This window comes from Nelumbo nucifera, chromosome 7 (assembly GCF_055504915.1).
Source record: "Nelumbo nucifera cultivar China Antique chromosome 7, China Antique-T2T, whole genome shotgun sequence".
Taxonomy (NCBI): Eukaryota; Viridiplantae; Streptophyta; class Magnoliopsida; order Proteales; family Nelumbonaceae; genus Nelumbo; species Nelumbo nucifera.
In genome coordinates this window covers 59,613,300-59,637,937 of record NC_142655.1, presented here as the reverse complement: position 1 = coordinate 59,637,937, position 24,638 = coordinate 59,613,300, and the positions used below count along the sequence as shown (strand labels likewise).

The 24,638-nt window shown below is 42.3% G+C and overlaps 1 protein-coding gene across 1 annotated transcript; it reads left to right on the top strand.

Annotated features, from left to right (window-relative positions):
* The first annotated feature begins 901 nt into the window (after nucleotides 1-901).
* LOC104599794 (17.8 kDa class I heat shock protein) lies at nucleotides 902-1,839 on the top strand. The gene has a single exon (XM_010262509.3). It carries the CDS (start codon nucleotides 1,116-1,118, stop codon nucleotides 1,620-1,622), a length of 507 nt encoding a protein of 168 aa, XP_010260811.1. The 5' UTR covers nucleotides 902-1,115; the 3' UTR covers nucleotides 1,623-1,839.
* The last annotated feature ends 22,799 nt before the right edge of the window (nucleotides 1,840-24,638 follow it).

Below are 24,638 nucleotides of genomic sequence, written 5' to 3'. Positions count from 1 at the left end.
CACAACAAACTCCGGCAACACAGTACGTTCCGGTGAACGAGTAAAGAGCAAAGAGGAAGGAAGGAATTAGAGTAATTTTTGTGCAAAAAAAAAGAGAAGTTAGGGAGGTGTTTGGGATCGACGATGATTCTTATGATGAGATTTCTCAAAAATTGTTCAATTATCAAAAAAAAAAAAATAGAGAAATTGTTTGTTTGGTACCGTTGTTGCCATGCAGCCCATGATTTTGTTTGGTAGTGGTTATTAGCATTTATTTTTCTTTTATGAGAACTTTCTCCCCCTATCCACATCAGATGCCACATCATCGAAAAAATAAGAATTGGCCTAAAAAGAGGAATCTTCAAAAAAGGCGATTACTCTTTGCAGCCTGATTTTAATAATTGGTTTTGACCAATTTGTCAATTTCTCAAAAATCTGCCAATCAAACAAACAACAATATAATCAACTATTTTTGAATCTTTGATGTGGCTCTGATGTAGTGCCAATTTTTGAGAAATCTGCATCAATCCAAACACCACCTACATATTTTTTAGAAAAAAAGTCTGACAGATAACACCACCTCCTCTCTATATATAGGGCATTTTGTATATAAAAATACATTCAATACATATATTATATGTTATATAATATAAATATTTTATATATTTAACATTTTAATGTTGTGTTTCAGGCCTGCGGTCTGGGTCGTATTGCTCCCAGGCCCAGGCCAGGCTAGAGCCATTAATCCGGCCCAGTCCATGATTACCCTGCCGGCCGGGTTCAACATTGTTTAATAGTGTAAATCTGTAATGGGCCTATTGTAAGCTGGATTGTCTGTTTTACAGATTCTGGTTAGTACAAGAGAATTCGGGAATTTTGACCTTAAAAGCCAAAAGGAGGATCAGAAGCATCCAAAATTACAAACCAGAAAAAACCAGAACTTTCAAGAAAGAAACTCTCTCTCCATTGTCCAACTACAAATAATATACCAGCTTCACCAACTCCTAAAACATCCAAGAAAACAATCAAAAGATTTCTCGCTCCCCCTCAGTCTCATCATAACTTGTTGTCTCGTTTTGCTCTCAATCCACATCTTAGTTCGTATCATCAGAAACAGCTAGCAGCGCAGTAGGAAAATGTCGGTTTTCCTTTCTTTCCTGGATCGGCGGTTCAACATATTTGATCTTGATCCCCTCCAGGCCTTCTTCTGGGGAACAACCGGAACGTCGGAATTGGCCAACACCCAGATCGATTGGAAGGAAACCCCACATGCCCACGTCTTCGAAATCGATCTTCCGGGTCTTACCAAAGATGATGTTAAGCTGGAAGTTCATGAAGGAAGGGTCCTTCAGATCAGTGTGGAGAGGAAAGAGGAACCAGCAGAGACTAGAGAGGAGAAAGGTGAACAGTGGCATTGCCTGGAGAGGACGCGTGGGAAGTTTATGAGGCAATTCCGGCTGCCGGAGAATGCCAAGGTTGACGACATAAAGGCTACCATGGCAAATGGAGTGCTCACTGTCACAGTGCCTAAAGAAGCAGAAACTAAGAAGCAGCCCAAACACAAACTCGTAGAGATTTCTGGTGGTGATGGACGCCCCTCCAACTCCAAGGGACTTGGCCGTTTTGTTTGTTGCGTAGCTTAATTGATATGGTGCAACACTCTCCAATCTCCATGCCATCCATAGTCTATATACATATATATAACTTTTCTGTGTGTTCTTTTCTTGGAATTCTTATTGTTGTCTCGGATCTTTGTTGTGTATTAATCTGTATATATGTTTGCTTCTTTTTTAAAGCCCTGTATCATGTTTGCTTTCAATTTTATTGTGTATTGTATATAAAAAATGGTCGGATTATGTAACAAAAGCTTCAAAAGATTGAAAAAAAAACAGGGGAGAAATGGTGATGGACAATAGTTACGTTGATGCCAAGACTGAGCAAGCTAGAGTAAAGAAGTAGCACAAAAATGGAGTTGATGATGAGCTTGTTATGAAATCATGCCCATCCATACTGGATGCCCTTTTGATTCTTGGAGCCGATCGAGTACTTCTATGAGGCACTTGGAGTCTACGTTAAGATAATATAAATTGTTGCTACCTTTTTTCTCACCATTTGATGATTTGATAGCATGAAATCAAGCCAGGAAATGGAGTACGTCCAGCTGCTTACTCAATCAGGAACTCTTTGGGGTTTCTTATCTGTTGGTGGGCCTTTCTTGGTAATTGATGTAACCGCTTTCGGCCATGTATCAATTTTTTTGTGATGCATCAATTTTTTGGCTAAGTATCTCGTCATTTGACCTGCTCCCAGGTGGCCTGTGACTCAGAGGATGGTGGAGTTCCCTAGTGGCGAACTGCCTGGTGGTGAGCTACCTTGATGAACTACTGGGTGCGCTGCCTTGGTGGCAAGCTTCCTAGCGTAGTGTAACCCGACTGCCCTCTACATGAGATGATCTGCCCCTCTTTGTAGACGGCGGGAGCTGAGGAACCTGCGAGAACTGAATCAGAGGACCCGGGGGTGTTTACCCGGCGGGGCCACTCCGATGGCTAAGTTAGCACTCTGATAGTAGAGAGCTTGAAGATGATATTAGAGAAATGAGAGAGGTAGAGAGCAGGGGTTACCTCCATTTTTCCTCCTCTTCCCCTTTGGGGGGTCGGAGCTCTTATATAACGGTGTTCTGACAGATCTGGCGTATCCGCCTCTGATTCTCTGCCGCAGCCGTTACTTGCCAGGGCTGAGCTGGTGGGCGTAGGTAACCGTTGCAGAGTATGGCCCTGCCAGACAAGGGACACGTCTCAGGGCTGGCAGGCACGATGAAAGACGTGAGCGCAAGTCTCCAGATTTGGAAGGTACGGTTGTCAGGTAGGAAATCTTCCTGCGATACGCCGAGCCGCTCTACAACGAGCTACCTTGCACCGAGCTACTTTTCACCGAGCTGCTTTTCACCGGGCTGCCAGTAATGTGCCAAGGTGCTTCTCCCCGAGGTAGGTCTTCGTGGCCTAATAGGAGGCGAGCTGCCTGTAAGTGGCGAGCTACCTGTGGCGAGCTGCCTATGCCGAGTTGCCTGTAAGTGGTGAGCTGCTTATGCCGAGCTACCTGTAAGTGGCGAGCTGCTTATTCCGAGCTACCTGTAAGTGGCGAGCTGCCTGTAGGTGACGAGCTGCCTGTAGCTAGCTCGAGCTGTCTAGTTGTCAAGAGGCTGCACTTAGTTGGCATGAGATGCCAGGTGTCATAATTTCACTGGAGGGCCAAATCCGCCCTCATCAGTAATGTAGGTGGGAGCTGGGGATACAGCTGGTTAGTTCACAACTAAACCCAGAAAACCAATATGGGATTCCACTCAGTAAAGAAGAAACTTATTTTGGTAGAGAGAATGACTAAATTAATTAAGTTCATTACAAGATTGATGCATAACTAAGGTCTAATTAAATCTTGGTTGGCCATATTTTGGATCCACCCAGGTGAACCATTGACAAACAATTCAGACTCTTTTAGACCTTTTTTAGCCAACACATGGGCTAAATTGTTACAGGATCTGTTTACATGTACAAAAGAAACTGACAAGTCTTCAGTAAGCAAAATAATATTCATGCACAAGAAGTTTGCATCCATAGTTTCTAGAGTTTAAAGCCCGCACCAGAGCCAAGCAATGAAATTCCACTATTAGAGCTTCTTCCTTAAACATGCATGTTCAAGACCACCGAACTGTTGAGTCATTGCTTTAGCTTGGATGGGGGGAGAAGCTGAGGATTTACCAAAAATTGATTCTACCACAGTTCCATCAAACGTTTTTAGCACAGCTCCAAAACCTGAGCGTCTTGGACACAAAAAGTTGCCGTCAACGTTAAGCTTTAAAAGACCTGCATCTGGGGCTTCCCAAAAAAGACAAGGCAATTGCCTAGGGCTTCGATGCTGAAGAGAAATTCTCTCTCCTATCCTGTATGTCACAGCAAGAGTAGCCCTTGGGTTTGGATCAGAATTTTCAAAAACCTTTAGGTTTCTAGACTTCCAAATATTCCAAATTAATAAGAAAGAGAAAGTAATCAAGTCTTCTCTTTTCACAATCTTTCATGCAAAGATCAAGCCACATAGAAATCCAATACTTAAATGAAACAAAATTGCATCCTCTTGCAATCGCAATATTGAGATGACAACCAAACCATGTTGCTTGGGAATGTTCACACTCAAATAGACAATGCATAGTAGTCTTAGTTTGTTGGTGGCAAATGGGGCACACATTATCAATAGAGAGTTTCCTTTTACAAAGATTATCTTTGACTGCAACAACATTTAAGCAACACTTCCAAATGAAGCTTTCTATCTTTAGGGTTAGTTTTTGCTATCTAGATTTCAACCCATTGGGTTTTCCTCAAGCCCCCCGCAATACCATTGTTCACAATAATATTATTGGCTTCACTGTCATTGGAGCTTATTTGCAAAGTATCCAGATGTCACAGTGTATTGTCCACTTGAGTGAAAGGTCCATCTAAGCTTATCATCCCAAGTCCCCCAAGCCAAGTTTATGCTTAGGATATTTTTTGCTATTGTCACCCCAAAATTTTCCTCAACTAATCTACCATTCCATTTTCTCCCATTTTCATCCATGAGATCTTTTACCCAGATTAGTCTTGGAGAATTTGGCCTAGGACCAATTATTCTAAAGGACTCTATTTGTTGCAACCATGGGTCCTCCCAAATCTTGACTTTAGTTTCAGAGTTTACCGCCCAACAAGCCCCTTTTTGGAGGATTTCTCTTGCTGCTAAGAGACTCTGCCAGCCCCAAGACAAAATCTATGGAACCATTTTGAGAGGGAGACCCAACACAAAGTCTATGGAACCATTTTGGCCGCCACTGGTTCCTGGGTCAAATAGTCCGATAGTTCGGTTCAAACTTGGGTTTGACGATTTTAGTCTTTTGGAGTTCAAACCTAGACCTAGACCTATGAGGCTATGACTGGTTCTAAGTCAACTATTCTGGTCCAGTTTTCAAAATTATGTTTTGACCCTTAGTTGTACATGCATAAGGGGTGGATTTGAGCTGAGCTAAGCCGAATATTTGGCTATTCAAGCTCGGCTCGGTCATAACTTATTAGGCTCATTCTCGAGCTCAATTTGAACTAGAGACTTGAGCTCGAGCTCGGCTCAAGTCAAAAGCTCAAAAGTTTGAGCTCAGCTGTCTCTGATTGCAGGTCTCCCTATCAGTCGAGGTCTCCCTCAATTGCCGAGGTGCCAAGCCGAGGTCTCCATTAGCTGATGAGGTGTCGAGCCGAGGTGCCGAGCCGAGGTCTCCCTCAGTTGCCGAGGTGCCGAGCCCAGGTCTCCTTCAACTGTCGAGGTGCCAAACCGAGGTCTCCTTTAGTAGCTGAGCCGAGGTGACACCCTATGTACATATACTCGACTAGGCTTGTAAGCCTCACGAGCCGATCTGTATTAAGCTCAAACTCGGCTCGATTAACAAATGAGCCCATATATTAAGCTCGAATTAGGCTCAAATCTCGATTTAGACCGAGCCGAATTGAGCTTTTCACGAGCCGAACTCCAACAGCTTGTGAATAGCTCGACTCGTGGCCACCCCTGCATAACACTTCCTCACAAAAATTGCCTACATGTGTCATGCTTCAGTTGTGGCCAATAATGGCGATCCCCAACCCCAAGGAAGGCAAAAGGTAATGACCTCTTATCTCTTCCCTGATGCCGCCAATTTAGGCGAACTCACATCCTTTGCATCCACAAATGACAAAATTCCACGTTGCTCCCCTTATTAATTACAAGTTAACGGAGTCTATTGACTCTTACGGGAGTTTAGAACTCTAAAAGCTTTTAAATTTTTAATCTCGCCTTTATTCCCTCCTACATTGTTTACTTTCCCTGTTTCTCTTTCTCCTTCAAGTCTTCAACCCAACACTCATCGCCTAAGTCGCTGCTACCACAACTGTGGCTGGGTTGAAGACCACCAACATCTCTCTCTCTCTCTCCCTTCTTTATTCTTCTCTTAGTCCCTTGCTCCTCTCTCTTCCCCTTCTCCATTCTCCTTCAACCATGGCCATCACAACCCAAATCATTACAACACTGTTGTTTCTCTCAATGTTCTCTTTCCCCTTCTTTATTATTCTCACTCTTTCTCCTTTCTCCCTCCTCCATTCTCCTTCAACTATCACAGTTACCTCCCTAACATTCACAAAAACAAACCATCCTCCACTGGCCAAAAGGACAAAAAAAATAAAAAAAAATGCTATGTTGATTTTAAAATCTATTCTTTTGTGATTATATTTCAAATTCAGCAAGGGGTGAGAGTTTCATTTTTCAGAAAAATTGCCCTTTCAGAGAAACTTGGAAAGAAATTGTCTGTGATAATTTCAAACTGGAGTAAAAAGTTCATAAAATTTTGGCTGGCCTAATGCTTGTTCCAACGCAAAGCCTCTTCAAATTTAGGATCAATAGAAGAAAAAAAGCAAGCCAAAATTCTAATTCGTCATATACTGACATAAGAAAACAGAACCAATCAGAAAACATAAAAAAAAAATCTCATACTGTTTCAACCCAAACTACAAATGAAAAAAAAAACGGAGAATAAAAGGGAGATGGGTAGACATAAAATTCTAATTTTTTTTCTTATTTTCCCTCTTGTTATGTCTTAAGACAAGAATGATGAAAAATATAAACTCAATAAAGGATGTGTGGTTAATCACTTAGTCCTAACCAAATAAAAATAGAAGCAAAGAAAGATGGATTCTTGGTAATTAAGATTTCACTTTAGTGGCAAATTGGCAATGGGGAGTGATGTTGTTCGATCCGAGGTGTTTTGAATCAAGATCACTGTCAGATAGTTTTGTCAACTGGTGAAGACGAGGTGGAAAGACGAATCCGTGCACCAAGATCAGAAATCAAGGAAGAGGATCAGAGGCCCAAGGAGTTGTTCCCCAGGTAGTCACTCCGACGCTCAAGTCAGTGATGTGACAGATGGGTGGTCAGGCCGAGCAGTTGAGAGTAATGCTGGTCCGAGCAGGAGAACCAAAGTAACAGTATCAAGTCCAAAGGCCCTTACCTTGAGCAGGGGTTACCTATTTATAGCCGAAGATCTTTGTCCAATTCGATGAGGCTTCTGGGGTTGTTGGGATGAGGTTACCTGCCGAGGTCTTCGTGATAAGTCCTCTTCCCCGACAGAGTTGTCTTTTTTATCCATACGGGACTCCTCTTCTTAGTCGTGCTTTTCCATCTGAGGTGGTGTCAACATGGATGAGGAAATAGACAGCCACAGAGGCTACCACGTGGCACATGGGGCCAGCTCAACCATAACCCAAACAGGGAGAAAAAACAATGAATCCTAGCTAACATTTATAACTGTGACTCTGGCGATGAGTGTTTGGTTGAAGGAAGATGAAGGAAGAGGAAAGAGAGAGAATTGGGAGAGAAAAACGAGAAAGGAGAGAAAAAAGGCATAGTTAAAAAAAGGGGAAATTCCCGACAAGTACTCTGTACTTTGGTTTGAGTGACAATTTGATTCCTGAATTTTAAAATGTGACAATTGAGTGCCCGAACTTTCAATTTGCAACAATTCAGTACCTGACATTAACTCACCGTCAATCAAGGCCATCACATGAGATGAGGAGCAGTTTAAATAATTTTATAAGGCCAAAACTAACGGTTATCATAATATTCAGACCATTTTACCCCTTTCCTTTCATATTAGGGAACAACGGTGGAGAGGTGGCCTGATCGACCATTCTTCATTCGGAGCATGCGCAGGTGATAAGAAGGTACTCCATTCCGTCCCTTTCTCTTGAAACTGGGTTGGAGGAGCAATAGAGGTTGAAGGAAGAAACATTCCCATACAAGGGAAGAAGAAAGAGAACCAGACGATACTAGTGTTGTTTTGAACACTTTTCTTTCCTCCATAAATAAAATTCCGTTTTCCCTGTCATGGGAGAGCTCTATTTGGTTTGTTACCTTGGTTGTTACTTGCAGTTCTCTTCTTTCTTAGCCTCTCTTTTGGGTTCTGGGCATGGATAGCAGGATAGGTGATAAGGGCCTTTTGGGTTCTTGTTCGTGATATGTCTGAGCTTTTTTTATTTTCTCATTTGACAAGTTGTAGAAAAGAAACTTATGGGTGGAATTGTGAATGCGTCGAACTCGACCGCTCCGGAAGGAAACGACGGGAATTATGGGAGTCAGGTCTTACTGAATGTCTATGATCTAACCCCTCTTAACAACTATGTCTATTGGTTCGGCTTGGGAATCTTTCATTTTGGGATTGAAGGTACAGGATCTGACTTAGGTGCTTTTCCTTTACTATTCATGGTAAAAGCTTCGTGTTGAAATGTGTTGATTTTAATTGATAAAAAATGATTTCATTTTATGGCTTATTTACTTTTTTTATTTTTTTATTTATCAGTTGCATGATGATCTCCAATTTGGTTAGTTTTGAGTGAGAGATTACTTGGGTTTTGAATCTTTTGATTATCTGTTGGATTGGGTCAATTTTCTTAATTGTGCATTTCGTAGTTCAGGATACAAATCTAGGTTGATCATGGGTTCTCTTGAATTTTCGTAGTTCAGCAAGAAAAAAAAAACTTGTTTGTCTTCTCTAGCACAAGCAACCAACGTTCTCTTCTCCGACAACGGTGGGATTAAAAACACTTCTAATGGCGACAAATTTTTAATGTTTTCCCCTTGACTTGAGCTTTTCCAGCAACACATTCCGATTATCAACATCGGTGAGGAGAACTGTGGTCATTGTTAGACCAGTGAACAGTGGTTCCCACTCGTAGAGAAAGGTTATTGTAGTGTAGAGGTCATTTTCATCATTTCGAAAATTATTCAAATTCGATTGTCGAAAATGAGATGGGTATTTACATCTTTTTACGTGCTGATTGACGGTAAATTAACATCGGGTACCGGATTGTTGTAAATTGAAAGTTTGAGTATTAAATTATTGCATTTTAAAGTTTGGAGAATAAATTGTCACTAAAGCCAATGGAGAATTTTCCCTAAAAAAATATAATTTTTTAATTTGATGGCGTGGCTTGGCTTTTTGTATATTCAATAGTTGTGAATCATTAAGGGCCTACATCCATTAAATAAGGAGAGCGGCGTGGCTTTTTGTCATTGGTGGTTGCAGAATATTCGGTTCCACCGAGCGCAACCCATTATAAGCATGGATTGGCAATGCATTCTCTCCCAAATCTCCTTGAAATCATCACCAACTGCGTACAACCCTTTCAAGCATTCAAACCCACCAACCTCTTGATACATGCATAGTCACCAGTTCAGCAACTTGATTTAAAGTTCCCTGCTTGGGATGTATAAGAAAAGGGAATTTCTGCAAGAAGCTTGATCATTAAACATGCATATTATCCAAGTGTTTAACTATTTATGAACTTTAAGGCTTGATGGTCTGAATATAGAATAAATTCCTTTTTGTATTAAATAATGCTCCCAATGGTACACTGCTCCACTCCACTCCCTCATATAATTCATCGTGCTCTTTCTCTCACCCAACCGCCCCTTCTTCATTTAATGCTTCATTGTATCCTGAGGTTCCAACAAATTCACAGGCCACTTAGTTGAGCATTGTTTTGATTTCCCAACCGATAAAATTTCGTGGCATCATACAAGAATAGGGGGTAGCACTTCTTTGTATATCCCTCTTTGTCGAAGATGTTGCCAGCTGCTTTGAAGCATTTCCTTCCTTGTTGTCATTAGAGGGGTAAATGGGGCCGTACCGCCTATGGCCTACAATGACATGGCACGATGGCACGTAGGTCATGGCAGGCTTAACATGATGGTCTGAGACATGTTGGGCCAGGGGTTCTAAGTCCATGGGCCAGTACAGCACGGCTTGATTGTGCATGCCATGCTGCTTGTGGCACATGTGCTGACATGGCCTACAGACCCGTAGCAGGCCGCACTTGACCCATTTGATGAGCTAGCCGTTGGGGACCCCCCAATGGCTAATTTCAGCTTTTTGGGGTTTTTTTACAGAAATACCCTCAACAACTATATAATAACTATATAGAAGGGTATTTATGTATTTTAGTTTTGAGGGGAGAAAGAGTGATACAAATGTCCCCTAACAGCTACATAACAGTTAGTTTGTGCATTTTGGGTAAAGTGATAAATAACTTTACAATGACCAAAATACCCTCCCAATATATCCTCTACCATTCTCATCACACCAATTCAATAATTCTCTTAATTTCTTCTCTAGTTCTCATACTCTCTCAAGTCTCAATGTCTCAATCTCTCATACATTCTTTGATTCTCCAATTCTCAACTTTGTTGAACTTTTAACAAGATTAAGGCTTGCCCAATATCTCAAGTATCTCAACTCTTTGGGAGTCTTGGACTCTTGGAGTTGAAAAGCTTCAACAATTGAAATCAAATTGGGATTCTGAACTGGTAATCCAGGTAAGTGCAATTAAATTAATTTTTATTTTTAGAATATAAAAAATTGTCGGCTCCTCCCAAAACCAATTCCCTTACATATTCAATGTCGACAATATTCAATCGCAGCATGGTAGTATTAGCACCAATATGGATGCTATTGATATTGATGAAACTTCCACCCCTAGTACTGTTAGTAGGAGAAAAAAAAAAAGAAGGCTACTAAGTTGATTAGTCCGGTTCGGAAAATATTAAAAATAGTGGAAGTTTAAGGGAAGGGAAAAGTGTTTTTTGCCAAAAATGTAGGAAAGACTTTAGCTATTGTAGAAAGGGTGGTGCTAGCCATTTGGGCAGACATTTGCTCATCCATGAGAAAGAAGAAGAAGAAGAAGAAGAAGGAGGAGGAGGAGGAGGAGGAGGAGGAGGAGGAGGGAGAGAAACAACACAAACACAAATTGGGCAGGGGTTTGGTACTTTTAAATATTCTCAAGAAAAAATGAGGCAAGAATAACAAAATACATTGTGCATGCTAAACAACCATTTTTGTTAGTTGAAGATATTAAACTTGAAAGATTGTTACGTAATTTTGTAAATCGACAATTTAAAAAAGTTTATAGGAATACTATTAGATCATATGCTTTAATTTTTTTTATTCATATAAACAAAATTTAATTTATATGTTATCAAATCTTAATTCTAAAGTTGCAATTACTTTTGATATTTGGACTTTTAAATTTAGCATAAGTTATATTTGTGTTACTAGTCGTTTTATTGATGAAAATTGACTTTTAAATAAAATAATTTTAAGTTTTACTAGGCTTGAACGGCCACATACTGGCCTAGCTATTGCTGCAAGTATTTTAAATGGTACGCTATTTCATATCAGATGTGCATGTCACATCTTAAATTTATGTATTAATGATGCTTTAAATATTATTTCTACTCATATTTCTAAAATTAAAAATTTTATTATATATATTAAAAGTTCTAGAGCAAGAAAACAAGAATTTAAATATTTATGTCAAAATCATGGTTTAAAATATAAATATTTTATATTAAATGTTAAACATAGATGGAATTCTACCAATGCTATGTTAGAAAATTGTATTTCTCAAAAAAAAAACCTTAGTGATTTTTATAATGCAAAAATGCCTACTGATATTATATTTGAGGAAGACTAGAAAATGGTAATTGGTATAAGAGATTTTTTTAAAACATTTTTATGATGCAACTAGTGAATTATCAGGTATTTATTATCCAATTAGTTGTAATTTTGCTTATCAATTAATGATGATTAGTGATTGTTTTTTAAAATATAGAAAGAATCCAAAATTTAAAAGTATTGTTGAAATAATGGAAAGTAAATTTAAAAAATATTGGAAGAACATTTCTTTGCTTAGCTACAATATTAAATCCTAGGATTAGGAAAGATGGTTTAGATATTTTACTTGAAACATATTGTAAAAATATGATTATTAAAATTGGAAATAAAAAAGAAGAAATTAAAAGTTTATTATTTGAAATGTATAGTTTATATGAATTTGAAGTAATAGGGAATAATAAAAATTCTACAACTTGTACAACTACATCTTCCACTTCTGAACTTGAGTCCAATAATGGAAGAGAAAAACCTTTTAATTTAATAACTAAGAGGCATAAACCCACTACCTCAACAATAAGTTCATTTACTAAACTTAATTTTTATTTACAAGCAAACTTTTCTACTTTAGGTGTTTCTTCCTTCACCTTGGAGGGAACAAATAATTTTGATATTTTAGCCTGGTGGAGTGAACATGCAAAAAATTATTCAGTTTTCACCGCCATGGCACGTGATTTACTAATCTATCTGGTGTCTACAGTTCCACCGAAGTCTTGTTTTAGTGCAAGTACTAGGGTGTTGGATGACAAGAGAAGTTGTATGAATGATGAAAGTCTAGAGATGTGCATCTGCTTTAAAGATTGGTTGGATGCTGAAAATATATTATAAGACAAAGGAGAGGGCATGACACTACACCTGAAGCAAATGATCGAAGTTAAGAACAATAGAAGAAAATGGTGAAGTTAATATTTTTTGTATACTCAATAGTTGTATATCATTTTTTCAAATTATTGTAATTTTTTTTAATTTTATTTAATTTATTTGATATTTTTAATAACGTAATTTTTACTTTCAATTTGTAACTATATTGTATTTTTTATATTTTATTAATTTATCCCATTTTCCAATTTTCATATTTCATTCATCCAACCATTGTATGCTTTGTATCATCCAAATTTAAATGAAATAAAATTCCTATTTTTCTTCGAATTTGTTATTCACTTTGAATCTTTTGTCTCTTTGACTTCTTATTTGGTTAAGTATTTTTTTTTCATTTGTTTGTTAGATTTTTATTTTTCAAATAGTTCCCAAAAGAAAGTTAAATATTTTAGTTATACTTAGCGAAGAAATAAAAAATGTAAAAAAAAAAAAAAAGTCTAGCCCTGTTTGGCCCATGCCCAAGGTCTGGCCTATGGCCCAGCTTGACACAGCCTGCAGCCCGCCCGACCCAAGACCGTGGCATTGCATGGGCCCGCACAGGCTTGGGCTATGGGCCATGCCGGAATGACCCCCCAAATTTTCCCTAAGGAAGGCAACACAACCCGATATTGCTCGGACTTTGTGGGGGCCACAGTTAGGCCCGACATAGCCCATTTTACACCTCTAGTTGTCATCCCTTTGTTTGTTATGACACATGATTGTGGTGGTACCGTTAAAATGGTACTGGTTGAGGAGACCTTCCTTTACCCAATGCAATGTAAGAAGACCTAATTAGAGGGTACCCTATGAGGCAACTACTAACTACTTACGTCTTCCACGTTTCTAACAATCATAAGAACCTCCCTTATCGTTTTGAAAAAAGAGAAAATTTCTTAAACTACCCCTAAAGTTTAAGAAATTGAATAATTATATCCCTACTGTTTTAGTAATGTCTTAAAATAGTCATACTATTTTTGACAATTCATTAACTCTACCCTTACCACTATCATCCGTTAATATTCCCTCAAATTTCGTACACACGTGACACCACGTGACATATAATTTATTCTAAACTCAATTTTACCCTTCACTCCCTCTTGTTTCATCACCGCCATTGCAAAGCAGAACCCTCCACCTCCAGCCTTTCTCTCTACAACTCATTTCATCACTGTAGCAGCAAATAGTGCAAGTTAGTGAATAGTGCAAGAATAAGATCACTGCCGCTTCTGCCAAACATGGCCATTCAACTGCCTGCTTTGATCGTCTCTGTCGACCACCACCTCGCTCTCGAAAGCCGCCTCCCAGTGGCTTATGAGGATGTAATTGAAGCTGCATTGGGTTAGGAAGCACGCATCGCAGAATTGGATTTGGGTAGTTTTGACGGTAGTATCTAAGGATAGAGAGAGATCGGATGTGAAGGGGTCCATCGCTGCTTCAAGTTGCAGCACTGGTGGTGATGAAACAAGGGCGAAAGTGAGAGAAAACGAAGGAGATAGAGAGAGAATCACTAATGGAGGGACTACGAATACATATATGTCATTTTCGCCTAAACATGTTACATTATTGATGGGGATTTACACTTCTCCCTTCACAAATCATTGGAGGGAAAATCGTGTTAGTGCTCGGATTGGACGAGGATAACAAAGTAATTTCCCCCTAGACTCCGAAGGCTTTGAGGGTTCAGAGAGGTTGTTGCTGAGGCCAAGGTATGTAGGTCGAGGCGAAGGAGGCTCCAAGTACTATAGAAGCCGAAGGTAGGTGGCCAAGGTACTGCCAGACAGAATACGTCAGAGGCCCCGGGTGAGAACGCAAGGCAGAGTCCCCGACGGTCAAGTTAGTACGAGGTACGAAGAGGGGAAACAGAATATAGTTTGTGAGCCTAGTTCCATATTCAGGCTGTAGATTGTATCTAATTAGTCCCCTTACCTGGAGGGGGGCACCCCTATTTATACTTGAGCTGCCTAGAGGTAGGTGGAGATGAACACCTGGGATGGGAGTTGTATAGAAGCGTGCAGCGGGCTTGGCATGATCATGTGAATGCTCCGCAATTGGCTCCATACGAGGGGAGTAGGGTAACCCCCACTACAACGGATCTCGTTCCTGGATCTGGTGCTCGTGGGCTAGGCCTCCCAGCCTTGAATGGGTTGGGTTGGGTCACCCCACATCACTTGCCCCCCACTCCCGAGGCCAAGGAAAAAAAATTGGCTTCGGCTGATGGGAGTAGTAATAGTGAGTGTCAGTGGGCCCTGTAGCCAAGGTGTACCCTGCGGTGGCGTCCTCTTTCGCGTCTCTGCCTGGTTCGTCTTCGTAAGTTGGGCCGAGGCTGCGAGTGGTTTATGGAATTGCTGCTTTGGAAAAGTGACCCGGGAGGCGCGCTTAGTGTGGATGCTCCGGTACTGTCATTTGGGCCAAGGACCTAGGAGCCATAGGATGTTTAGGCTGAGGGCCTGTGAAGCTGAGGGGCCTGTGAGGCCCGAGGATTCGTGTGCGGGATGGCTTTCCGGTTGAATTGGTGTGTGCTCATGGGAACGGGTTGCCCAGACAGGCGGGTCACTTTGGGTGGACGCGCTGGTCTGTCTTGAGCCTCGTTTCGTCTTTCGAGGGTGAGCGCTCAGGGGTTTGGCACGGCTGGATTGCAGGTGCAGAGGTGCTTCTCATCCGTTAGATTTGAAATGATCTGAGCCATTATCAGCGCATCACTTCACCTTTCGAGGCTGAGTATTACACGGCGCGCCATGATTGGGTTGTGGAGGCGGTGGCTTCTCATCCATTGGATCTCGAGAAATCTGGGTCGTATGTTCTTCTTTAAATAGGGGCTTCGACAGCAGAATTCTTGTCATTTTGCCTCCAAGTGCTTTCGCCTTCGAGTGAACTCAGCTCCTAGATTCTCTAGTCTTCAACATTCCACCTTCACATCTTTTTCTTCCACTCCCTTTTTTAGGTAATTTCCAACGATGTCTTTCTCAGATTTTGGGCCTGAGTGCTATGAACTTCCAAATTTATTGGAGGGGAGCTCCATTCGAACCCCTTCTCCTCTTTCTCCTCTAAGCCCTTATGTTTCTGTTACCCTTCGGTGTGAGGTGGAGGTGCTCCGGGAGAGGGTATCCTCCGGGGGAGCCGAAGGCATCCGCCGAGGCAATGACCCTTCTTGTGAGAGTGTGGAGGCGGGTGATCGGTCATGGACTCCCAAGGAGGGGGAGATCTGCTTTTATCAACACTTCCTCCAATTCGGTCTCCGTTCCCCCTTTATCCGTTGATCTCTAACCTGCTAAGGGTGTATGGGATTACCCTTAGTCAACTGGCACCCAATGTGATAGGAACCATTGTGGCGATGCTGGTGGCGGCCCAGCTCCAAGGGGTGGAGGTGACACCAAAGCTCTTCCGAGTGGTCTTTGCGTTGAGGAAGCACACTTCCGAGTAAATACTTCTTTTTTATCTTGTCCTGAGGGCTGGTCCTTCAAGTTGGGGTGGTGAGAGGCCAGCTTGTTTGTGGAGAAAAGTGTCCCCTTGCTTACAAGTGATGAGAGTGATGATCTCGTGCGGCTGCTCAACCTAGGGAGAGTCCGAGCCCAGTCCTTGGTGGAAGAGGAGGTCCCATTGGTTTTTGCGGGGCTCAGCCCTGTCCCCCACGGTAGGATAGGCCACGCAATTCCTTTCCACGTTTCCCTCGTCTTTGTCTTTGTGTAACGGTACTGATTGTTGTTTTGTTTGTAGAGGTGTTGATGGACGCTGGGAAGGCCATACTTGACCGTGCCCGCGTGATACAGAAGAAGCAGGCGAAGGCTAGTGGACAGACGTCTCAAAGGCCCGTCGGGGGCATCCCAGCCTAGAAGGATAAGGCGCCGACCCCTGCGAAGGGGGGGCGTCTTCCCGTCAGGTCCCTACCAAGGGGACAAAAGAACAGGTCCTTGCCAAAGGGACTTATTCAATAGCTCCCCCGAAGGGAGCCACTCCACAGATCCCCGCGAAGGGGAAGGGGCCCGTCGAGGAGGGCCAGCTGGGGCACGAGGAGCAAGCACCATAGAAACCGGCCGAGGTGCCGAGGAGGCCTATTGAAGAGGTCGAGGCAAGGAGGAAGAAACCGGCCGAGGGGGCCTGGCTGAGGTAGCAGCTTGCTCCCCTTCCCTTTTCTTCGTTTTGCTGCTGGGTACTAATTGCTTCCTCATTGCAGGTCTGCCTTCATTTTGTTGGGGTGGGGGAATGGCTGAAATTGACCTTAGCCAATATGGATAAGCTGGAGGCTGAGAAAGACGAGCTTCAACAAGCCGCCACCAACGCCGTGGAGAAGCACCGCAAGTGGTAATGATACTTTGGCGATGAACAAAATTTTTGCATGGAGGCCAAAGAGAAGCGGAAGAAGGCGTAGGATCTCCTCTCCAAAGAGCAAATGGAGAGGGCTCATGTAGAGAGCCTCATTTATGAGGCTGAACAGTAGGGCTGTTCATGAGAAGACCCAACCCGAGTTAGCCGGGTTTTCTTCAGCACCGGTCGGTTTCGGGTTGTAAAAAATCATAAACCAATGGTTTGGGTCGATTTTGGTTTTCATGTGTGAAAATCGAAACCGACCCGAACCGAACCGACTTAGTAGTTAGTTCCTACTTAATAGTTACAACCTACTTAGTTCCTACTTAAGTAAGTTGTCTCTATCCTAGTTACAACCTAACTTAATTTCTAGTCTTCTAGTTTGGAATGACATTAATGGCAAGTATTGTAAGATAGCTAGACAAGGAATTTTTTTGGAAAAGTTTAAAGAAAAGAATCAAAGGATCCTAGTTTCTATGGTCTTTTACACCAAATAGGCAACCAATTACATCTAGAATTAGGTGTCCTTTTTTACTTAGATTAGAAGGTTTCTTGAAATATACAAATTTCAGTCTTCTTTCTCTAATACAGTTTGACTTTCTATTTTCTTGATAACTTCTATTCTAACTTGGTTCGCCCCCCTTAGCCCCTCAACTCAAGCACAATCTCTAATACAATTTGACTCTCAAGAATAAAAAATTTGAAATTTTAATTTATTACCATGGTTGAACTTAGAGCCGAAACCGACCCAACCTGACTCAAACCGACCAGGTCAGTTTTGCTTAACACGAGGTCGGTTTTGGTTTCAATTTCAGGTAACCCGACCAGGTCGGGTCGGTTGGAAAAATCTCAGTAAACCGACCCGTAAACAACCCTACTGAATGGCGTCTTTAGCAGGCTGAGGCAGACATCGCTGAGGCGAATAAGCAGGTGACCGAGGTAGAGAAGAGGGCCGAAGTGGCCAAACAAAAGGTAGCCGATGCTAAGAAGAGGACCTAGGAGGCGGGGAAACGGGTCGTGAGTTGGCCGATCTCCCTTTCAGGGATTACTTGGACGGGATTGAGGACACAAGAAGGCACTTGCGGCGGTGCTTCCAGACTTTGATGCCAAATCTTTGAAGGTGATCCTCGACTCTCCCGAAGAGGCTGTTGATTCTGTACTTCCTCCTCCGGCTGGTGGCGAGGCTTAGGCTAGGCTTTTTCTCTTTTTTCTTTCTCTCCCTTTTTTTTTTGTTTTTTGGCATTGTACATATGTTCGACCTGAGGGGCCATGAGACAATTTTGTAAAGCCAAAAATTTTTGTATATAATGAAAATTAGTGGCATTTTTTATCTTTGCCTCAAATGTTGTACTTGTGCTTTGATGTGTTGTTTTTTCTTGTATTTTTTGCACTTATGCTTTTGTTGTCGAAGGGTCCTTGCCCCTCTAAGAGAAAAATCACAGCGTGAGACAAGTGTAGTTCTCTTCAGTTTACTTTACTTTGTGCGTCAGAAGTGTGGCAGAGGGGTGGCTGAGGCAAAGCCTCCGCAACTAGGTTGGGGCTTGCCTAGCTTAACACCCTTCTAAGCGTTCACTTAGGCAAGGCCGAAGAGGCCTATGATGGGGAGGGGGGGGGGATGAAGCGGAGCATGGGGCTCGCCTAGCACTCTTCCCCTTACTTATACTTGAGTAAATAACAAGATGACCTGTCGACGTGAGAGTGGGGCCGAGGCTCGCCTGTCTCCCAATCTTCTAAGTATGGCTTTGGAGAGGCCAAAGTGGCCTGCCGTATTGAGGGGTGGCCGAGTCAGAACTGAGACCCGTCTGGCTCTGTGGGGCCTAGGCAAAGCCGAGGCTCGTGTAGCTCCCGTATCCCTGTGCATTAGTTTCACCGAGCCAAGGTGGCCTGCCCTTTTGGGGGTGGCCGAGATAGAGCTAAGGCTCGTCTGGCTCCGTGGGGCCTAGGCAAAGCCGAAGCTCGCTTGGCTCCTGCATCCCCGCGTACTTCCTTAACCTATCGGAGCTTGGCTTTGACAACATCGAGCTCGGCTCGGAGTTCGGCGAACATGGGGTTAGGCATGACCTGTGCACCATCCCGGCCTTCACGGACACGATGGTGCTCGGCGTGGACTCCGGAGTGCTCGGAGTTGAGACCGCATGCTTCTTGCCTAGCACGGTGGTTGTTCAAAACGTCCCGGAGGTCCGAGATGTGAGGGGAAGAGGCTCGACGCCGGCCCTCGGCCCTGGAATGGGCGCTTGGGCGATCGCGGCGTCCGCCTTTGTCCCTCGGATTGGTCCTTTGGTGTCGATGATGCTACTCGGAGGGCTGGTGGCTATCCTCCGATCGTTCCGGTTCTTCCTCCTCTGGCTAAGAGGTATGGAGTTGCCCTCCTTTCGGATGGGAGGTCTAGAGGTCCTGGAGAGAGAGTCGGTTGGGCAACTACTACCGAGCTCTAAAGGCTCGGTCTGTTGCGCGTGGCCGAGGCTGGGGACCAATTGGCTGGTGGACCCATGCCGGCCCAATTGTGTTGACTCCCCGTCGGGGTGGTCACCCTGTGGGCAACCTCCTGCCTAGGGGTAGTTCTGCTTGACGCGTTGTGTCAAGTACTCCAAGCAATTGAGCATGGCTTGGAACTGTTCATTGTTGACAAGATTTTGTGTATTTCTTGTTCTTTGCACCATGTTGGTTGGTCGGAGCTTGGGGACTTGTTATCTCGTTAAAGTTCTTTTAGGGAATGTCTTAGCAACTGTTCCCACAAACAATGCCAATTGTTAGTGCTCAGATTGGCCGAGGACAACAAAGTAATTTCGCCCCTAAACTCTGGAGGCTAGCTGAAGGCTTCGAGGGTTCAGAGAGGTTATTGCTGAGGCCAAGGTATGTAGGCCGAGGCGGAGGAGGCTCCGAGTATTGTAGAAGCCGAAGGTAGGTGACCAAGGTACTACAAGACAGAATACATTAGAGTAGAGTCTCCGACGGTCAAGTTAGTACGGGGTACGAAGAGGGGAACCGGAATATAGTTTGTTAGCCGAGTTCCAGATTTAGACTGTAGATTGTATCTAATTAGTCCCCTTACTTGGAAGGGGGCACCCCTATTTATACTTGAGCTTCCTGGAGGTAGGTGGAGATGAACGCCTGAGATGGGAGCCATACAAAAGCGTACAACGGACTTGGCAGGATCATGTGAATGCTCCGCAATTGGCTCCGTACGAGGGGAGCAGGGTAACCCCTGCTGTAACGGATCTCGTTCCCGGATCTGATGCTCGTGAGCTGGGCTTTCTAGCCTTGAATGGGATGGATTGGGTCACCCCACATCAGTTGGATATTCATTTTTTTCTCACTGAAATTCAGGTAGTTTAATTCATCAACTCTTTTTTGCTATAATTTCACTTCAATTCGTTTTGGAATTGAATCTAACGGCTGAATGGTTTCTTTGTTTTATTGGTTTATATTGAGCAATCGAGAAGGGATCAAGGTTAGGGTTATTTGGACATTTATGTTTGGATTTGATTTGATTTTGTTATATTCTAGTTGATTCAATTCATATCACCAAAGAGTCAGTACGGAGGCAATTTCGTTTGAAGAAGCTATATTGCCCGACCTTCTTATCTATAGAGGAAAGCTAAGAATCACGCACAAGACAAAACGAATGTAGAGGGGTCCGTCACTGCTGCAGCAGTGGTAATGAAATAGGGGCGAGAGGGAGAGAGAACGAAGGGGACAGAGAGAGAGAGGCTAGATGTGGAGGAATCTGCCGCTACTACAAGTTGCAGCAGCAGTGGTGATGAGGCGAGAGGGAGAGAGAGAGAGAGGTCAGTGCTGTGTTGCTTTGAAAGTTGAAACTAGTACAGGTATAGGGTAGCCCTCCGTTCAGATCTGCATCTGTATCTGTTCAAAGCTCCTTCGTAGCTGTCCAACTCATCTCAGATCAAGGAACCCAGATCTAGACCTTGGCGGCGAAGATAGACCGAGGAAGAAAAAGAAGAACCAGAGGAGTAATTTAAGACACTGAATAAGCCTCGGCAATCAGAGAAAGGTGTCAAGTTTCATTTTGAAAATTTAAAGAAGAATGTTAGGCAAAATAGTCTTTTAGTCCTTCCATTAACGGACACTAACGGTAAGGAAGATTTAGTCAATTGTTAGAAACAACAAGGGTACTTTAAGACAATACTAAAATAGTAAGGGTATAGTTAGTCAATTTCCTAAATCTTAGGAATAGTTTAAGAAATTTGTCCTTGAAAAAACTTGCAGTTATGCCCTTTTTTATTGTCGTGGATAAAAATTATTGGTCTAATGCATTAGTTTTTCAAAAATACCCATTTTCCCTTTTCATCCATCAATTGACATGAAAATTTACTAAACTACCCTCCAAAAGAATTTTTTGCATTTAATTAAAAAAGATCATGAAGTTAGATTGAAGAAAAAAAGTAATTTTACTTTACTCTATAAAATTGTTTAGTGAAGTTTAGAATGGCAGATCTGCCATTTTAAATTAAATTAAAAGATTCTCTTATAAGTTATAAGGATAATTTCGTAACTGGAACAAAGATGGAAGGGGTGTAACGGAAGATTTTTGATAAACTATTTTATAGGAGAGGCTTTTTATGAAAGTGAAACCTCAAGGGAGGTTTTTATGATTGTCAGAAACTTCAGGGAAGATTTTTATATTTTACCCTTGTTTTTGTAGCCATTCAGCCTTTAATGCTAGGTCGTGTGCTTCTTTAACCATGAAGATCACCTATAGGCTATAGGCCATTTTTTCTAGAAGGGATGGTTTCAGAAAGGGTCTATTTGGTCTATTTGGTTCCGAATCATAATCAAAATACTTTGAAAACCGACTGGAATAATCCACTCCCTCCACCTGTTTGGTTAAATTTGAATCGGAATCAGAATCCAAATTAGTTGAAATGGATTCTCATTCCCAATAGAGGGGGAGGGAATAGGGAATGGCTATTCCCTGGAACAGGGAACGCCATTTCAAGGAATGGAATTTGATGATCGTGTTTTGGCAACTCCCGGTTGGCAGGTGACTCGGATGCCTAGTTGAACAATCCCTATCTAGAATATGCCTCGGATGCCTAGTTGAATAGTCTCTACCTAGAAGGTGGCTTGGATGCCTAACTGAACAGTCCCTACCTGGAATGTGGCTTGGATGCCTAGCTAAACAATCCCTACTTGGAAGGTGGTTCGGACGCCTAGCTGAATGGTGACAAGTTGTATAGCTTATTGGGGCATTTTGCAAGGAAACAGTGTTAGAGTGCCCGAGTTGCTTTACTTGGGGTGGGCACTCCGATGCTTAAATCAGCAAGTTGGAGATTTTTTGAGAGAGCTAAAAGTGAGATAGAGAGCCACGAGAGCTAAATTGTGCATATACCTTATGAGGTTGGAGGTAAGGCCTTTATATAGGCATTGTTTGGCATGGGCATCACGCACCGTGTCCGGGATCTCCGGGAAGACGTGCCTAACTGGTTCGAAGTCCTCGAAGGTAGTTGTGAACGTAGGCCAATTTTTGCGCCTTACTCGGTTTCCTCTGAAACATTCGGTGTGAGAGTTGACTTTCGAGAGACCCAAGAGTGACGAGATGCATGCAGAGTTGGTCGGCGAGCACATCTCGCAGGTAGCCACCTAGACCTCAATCAGGTCGGCAAGCCCTCGAGGGAGGTCACTCCTCACGTCGATGTCACTTCGATCGGTACTGATGAGGTACCACAGGTCGGCCCTGGACGAGGTGCTATTAGCCGTGTACGTCAGGGTGCCCGAGTTGTAGACGTGGTCGCCTGGTTGGCGGAGGCAAGTCGCCAGGTCAGCGGCAAAGGCAGGTCACCAGGTCGTCGACGGAGACAGGTCACTAGGTTGGTGGCAGAGGCAAGTAGGTCGCCAATTGGGACTCCATCATTTTGGCTAAGGCAAATCATCACGTAGGTGATGTTAGGGTGTCATCCAGCTATTCTGAGATGCCATGTGTCATGATATCAGTGGAGGGCCAAATCTGCCTTCATCATGTCCCAATTCCACCCAACCAAACGGTTGGAATCAAAATGAACCTAGATATCAAGCAACTTTCAGGTTCTCTGTTTCTAATAACAAGTTATTGCAAGCACAAAGTCTAGAAAACTTAGCAGTATAATCATACACAAACTAGTTACCTTCCCCACAGTTCTGATATAGTAGCAGGAAAAAGTACTATTCATAGTCTGTTGGTAAAAATCTTCCCGTAAATAACTACAACAGTTTTGGCCATGGGTGTAACAGGGGCCTTCCTCCATGTTGTCGATCTCTTTGTGATTGAGCCTACCAAATTGCGACCCTACTCTTCAATGGAAATGCAACTAGTTTCACTAGCTTATTCCCATCTGTAAATTCCACCCATCCTGTCGCCAAATCGTTCAACTTCCATGATCCAATCCAAAAAAGTCTTGGATGTGATGTGCAAGTTTCCATTGAAAACAGGGATATCCGCTCTCAGCCTGTAATCCACATAGTCTCGGTTCCGCCTCATCTGATCCATCTGGACATCAAAGGCAAGTAAGTTGTTGTTCAGGACGGGTTGGTGCCGTTGGGCTGGGGCTTCTACCGGCTAAATTAACTTCTAAGTTCTCACTTTCTGGGCCTTGAGTCTTGATTTCTGACACTCAAATTGGTCCATGAAATCTTCAGCCTGCTGTCCTATGCCATTGGGCTTTGCAGTTGGATTTTTTTTTTTTCTGGCTTTTGTGCGAGCTTGGATAATTGTGCAGTTTAATGGAGGCCATTGTTGATGCTTTGGTTTTTAACTTTTCATACAAAAAATGCTTCTGAATTTGTTTTATAAACTTTTCATAAAAAAGGGCCAAGGTGGGGGTATGTCTTATTATATACCTCAAGTAATTAAGGTTTGTATGCTTGCTCCTTTTGTTGCAAGTGATTGCTTTCTAGGTTGTTTCCTCCTTTTTGGCATGTTTATATTATATCTTCATCGCCGTTTGCAAAGCTTTATTAGGAATTAATTAGGATATCTTGATGAGGTAGGACCCAAATAAAAGAATCCGATTGGTTAGAGACAAATTCATGCATACAGGACTGGGTTATCTATCACAAGTGAATATACTAGTGTTCGGTACACACGGGCCCATGTGGGACTCACACCTTATGCATATGGAGACCTGCCTTGTTCACTCTTAGGTACCCCATCCCAATGTGCATAATTTTATTTCCAGCCAATCTTGACTCTCAAATAAATGTCTGTTTATCCTAGAATCCATTGGAAACCAAATGGCACAGAAATAACATGTATGTGGAAACTGTTTTTACAAGGAAGAGGGAAATGCCAATGTTCATTTACGGAAACACCTCCCACCTTATAGTTTCTGTTTTAGTAAAACACCCCTTATAGTTTGCAATTGGTTTACTATCGATCTTCCATTGGATGACAGTGGAAATTGACAACTTTAACCCTAATGTCCATTTGAATAAATTCAATAGAAAAGAAAATGAAAATATCATTTTTGCCCCTAGTAAGATACGAGCAACCACTCTATTTGGCTCTATTTGGTCAATTTTGTTTTTTGTTTTTGTATGAAGAAGTATTACATGTACTTTTGGAATAAACAACATGGGACCATGCTCTTAATATTTTCCACTCAATTTAGGTTATAATGTTACAATTTTCAGATGGAAAAAACAAACACTTATTATTGAAATGTCAATTAAGTAAATAGGTTGCAAACTATAGGGGTGTTTTAGTAAAATGAAAACTATAAAATATATTTAAGTAAATCCATGAAACTATAGGGGTGTTCTAGTAAATGATCCTATTTTTTAATGGTATAGAAACTTAATATCAATATTATTCACTTTTTAGGAATAGGAAAAATCTATGATATTTTCAGAAATACATGATACCCTAATAGCGTTGACCAATCAAAACCCCTCATGAATTTTGGTAAAAGGGTAACTAGTCTATAAGAATCATGGTGTATAGGTAGGGGTGTAAACAGATCAA